The 1,907-nt window shown below is 44.1% G+C and overlaps 1 protein-coding gene across 1 annotated transcript; it reads left to right on the plus strand.

Moving 5' to 3' along the window:
- On the plus strand, positions 515-1,552 carry LOC109947352 (uncharacterized protein K02A2.6-like). Its single transcript, XM_020557297.1, has one exon. It carries the CDS (start codon positions 515-517, stop codon positions 1,550-1,552), a length of 1,038 nt encoding a protein of 345 aa, XP_020412886.1.

The following is a 1,907-nucleotide window of genomic DNA, read 5'->3' on the forward strand; positions in this document are numbered from 1 at the left end:
AGTGTCTGAATCCTACACCCCTAATTAGCGCCAGCGAGCTAGAAATCTGCTAACAGAATTTAGAGAAGCTACTTGGGAGCACATCCCAAGGGAGAAAAACTTTGCAGCCAATGAACTGGCTCAGGTGGCATCAGGCATACAAATGCCCGAAGACTGCGTCCAAAGGATCATCAAGATAGGAAGGAAAAGTCTACCATCTGTTTTGACGAGAGGAATGGAGATAGAAGTCAATTCTGCCTCGATCACTGGAGATGATTGGAGGGAGCCTATCATGACTTACTTACGATATCCCACTCTGCCCTCTGAGAAAAGAGTCAGAATCATGGCTACAAACTACCTCATGTGGAATGAAGATTTGGTCCGAAAAAGTAAGGATGAGGTACTATTAAGGTGCCTCGGGAAGACAGAATACATGAAAGTCATGGGAGAAACCCATGAGGGGGTCTGTGGAGCTCACCAAGGGGGAAGAAAGATGTGCTGGTTAATCAGAAGATATGGCTACTTCTGGCCAACCATGATGAAGGATTGCATCGACTATTCCAAAGGATGTGAAGCCTGTCAAAGGCATGGCCCAATCCAGCAGGCTCCTTCGGTTCCCATGAATCCAGTAGTAAAACCATGGCCTTTCAGGGGATGGGCAATGGATCTCATTGGCAAAATCTATCCAGCCAGCAACCAGCAGCACTGTTTCATCATCGTTGCCACAGATTATTTCACCAAGTGGGTAGAAGCCAAGCCAGTAAAAACCACAACATCTCAAGAGATCATCACCTTCATAGAAGAACAGATCATACAAAGGTTTGGCATTCCAGAATCAATCACAACCGATAGGGGTTCTTCTTTCATATCTAGGGACATGCTAGATATGGCAGAAACATTCAAGTTCAAACTGCTTCAATCTACTCCTTACTATGCTCAAGCTAATGGACAGGCAGAATCAAGTAACAAGGTGATTATCAATATCATTAGAAAGATGCTAGAGAAAAATCCAAAGCAATGGCACGAGAAGTTGTCAGAAACTTTGTGGGCATACAGAACGTCAAAAAGAGAAGCAACTGGCATGACTCCCTATGCTCTGACCTACGGTCATGATGCAATTCTGCCCATGGAGATAGCAGTCCAGTCCCTTAGAATTGCTCACCAGCACGATCTCACTGGGGAGGATTACTCTCAAGCCATGTTGCTGGAATTGGAAGGATTGGATGCAAGCAGAATTGACACCCTCAACAAACTCTTAGCAGGAAAACAGGCTGTGTCGAGAGCCTACAACAAAAGAGTCAAAAACAAGAGTTTTGAAGAGGGAGAGATAGTCTGGAAAGCAATTCTGCCCCTTGGAACACACATAGCTGGATATGGAAAGTGGTCACCTACATGGGAAGGCCCTTTTATAATTAACCAAATCCTCGGAATGGGGGCATATAGGTTGCAGGACCGAGATGGGGTTGTTCACTTCGCCCCAATCAATGGCAAATGGTTAAAGAAGTTCTATCCAACCATGTGGGATTCGCAGGCTGTACAAACAGATCCCGGGATAGGAGAGGAACAAGATTGACCTTTTTGTTTCTTGAAAAGGAATCTTGTTTAGAATTGTTTTTACTTTAAGGTTGTTCTGTTTGGAGTTTTGTTTAGGTTTGTTTTTACTTTAAAGTTGTTCTGTTTTTACTGTACCTTCAAAACCATGTCCGGTTATTTCATCAAGAATAAAAAGCAGTAAAAATGCTTTGAAAGCTTATATAAAATAGCCACCTTTGCGGCAAGCAGGTTCGCTTTCTTGACAGAAAGCTCTTTCTGGAGCAGCACCCCCTGGTGAATTGAAGCCTCTGCAATCTCCAAAGCTGGCCTGGAGGCTGCAACCATACTTTGCACAAGAAAAGTGGCCTTAGTTTTAGAACTCAGTCCAGCCCCAA

The sequence above is a fragment of the Prunus persica genome, chromosome G2 (assembly GCF_000346465.2).
Source record: "Prunus persica cultivar Lovell chromosome G2, Prunus_persica_NCBIv2, whole genome shotgun sequence".
Classification (NCBI taxonomy): domain Eukaryota; kingdom Viridiplantae; phylum Streptophyta; class Magnoliopsida; order Rosales; family Rosaceae; genus Prunus; species Prunus persica.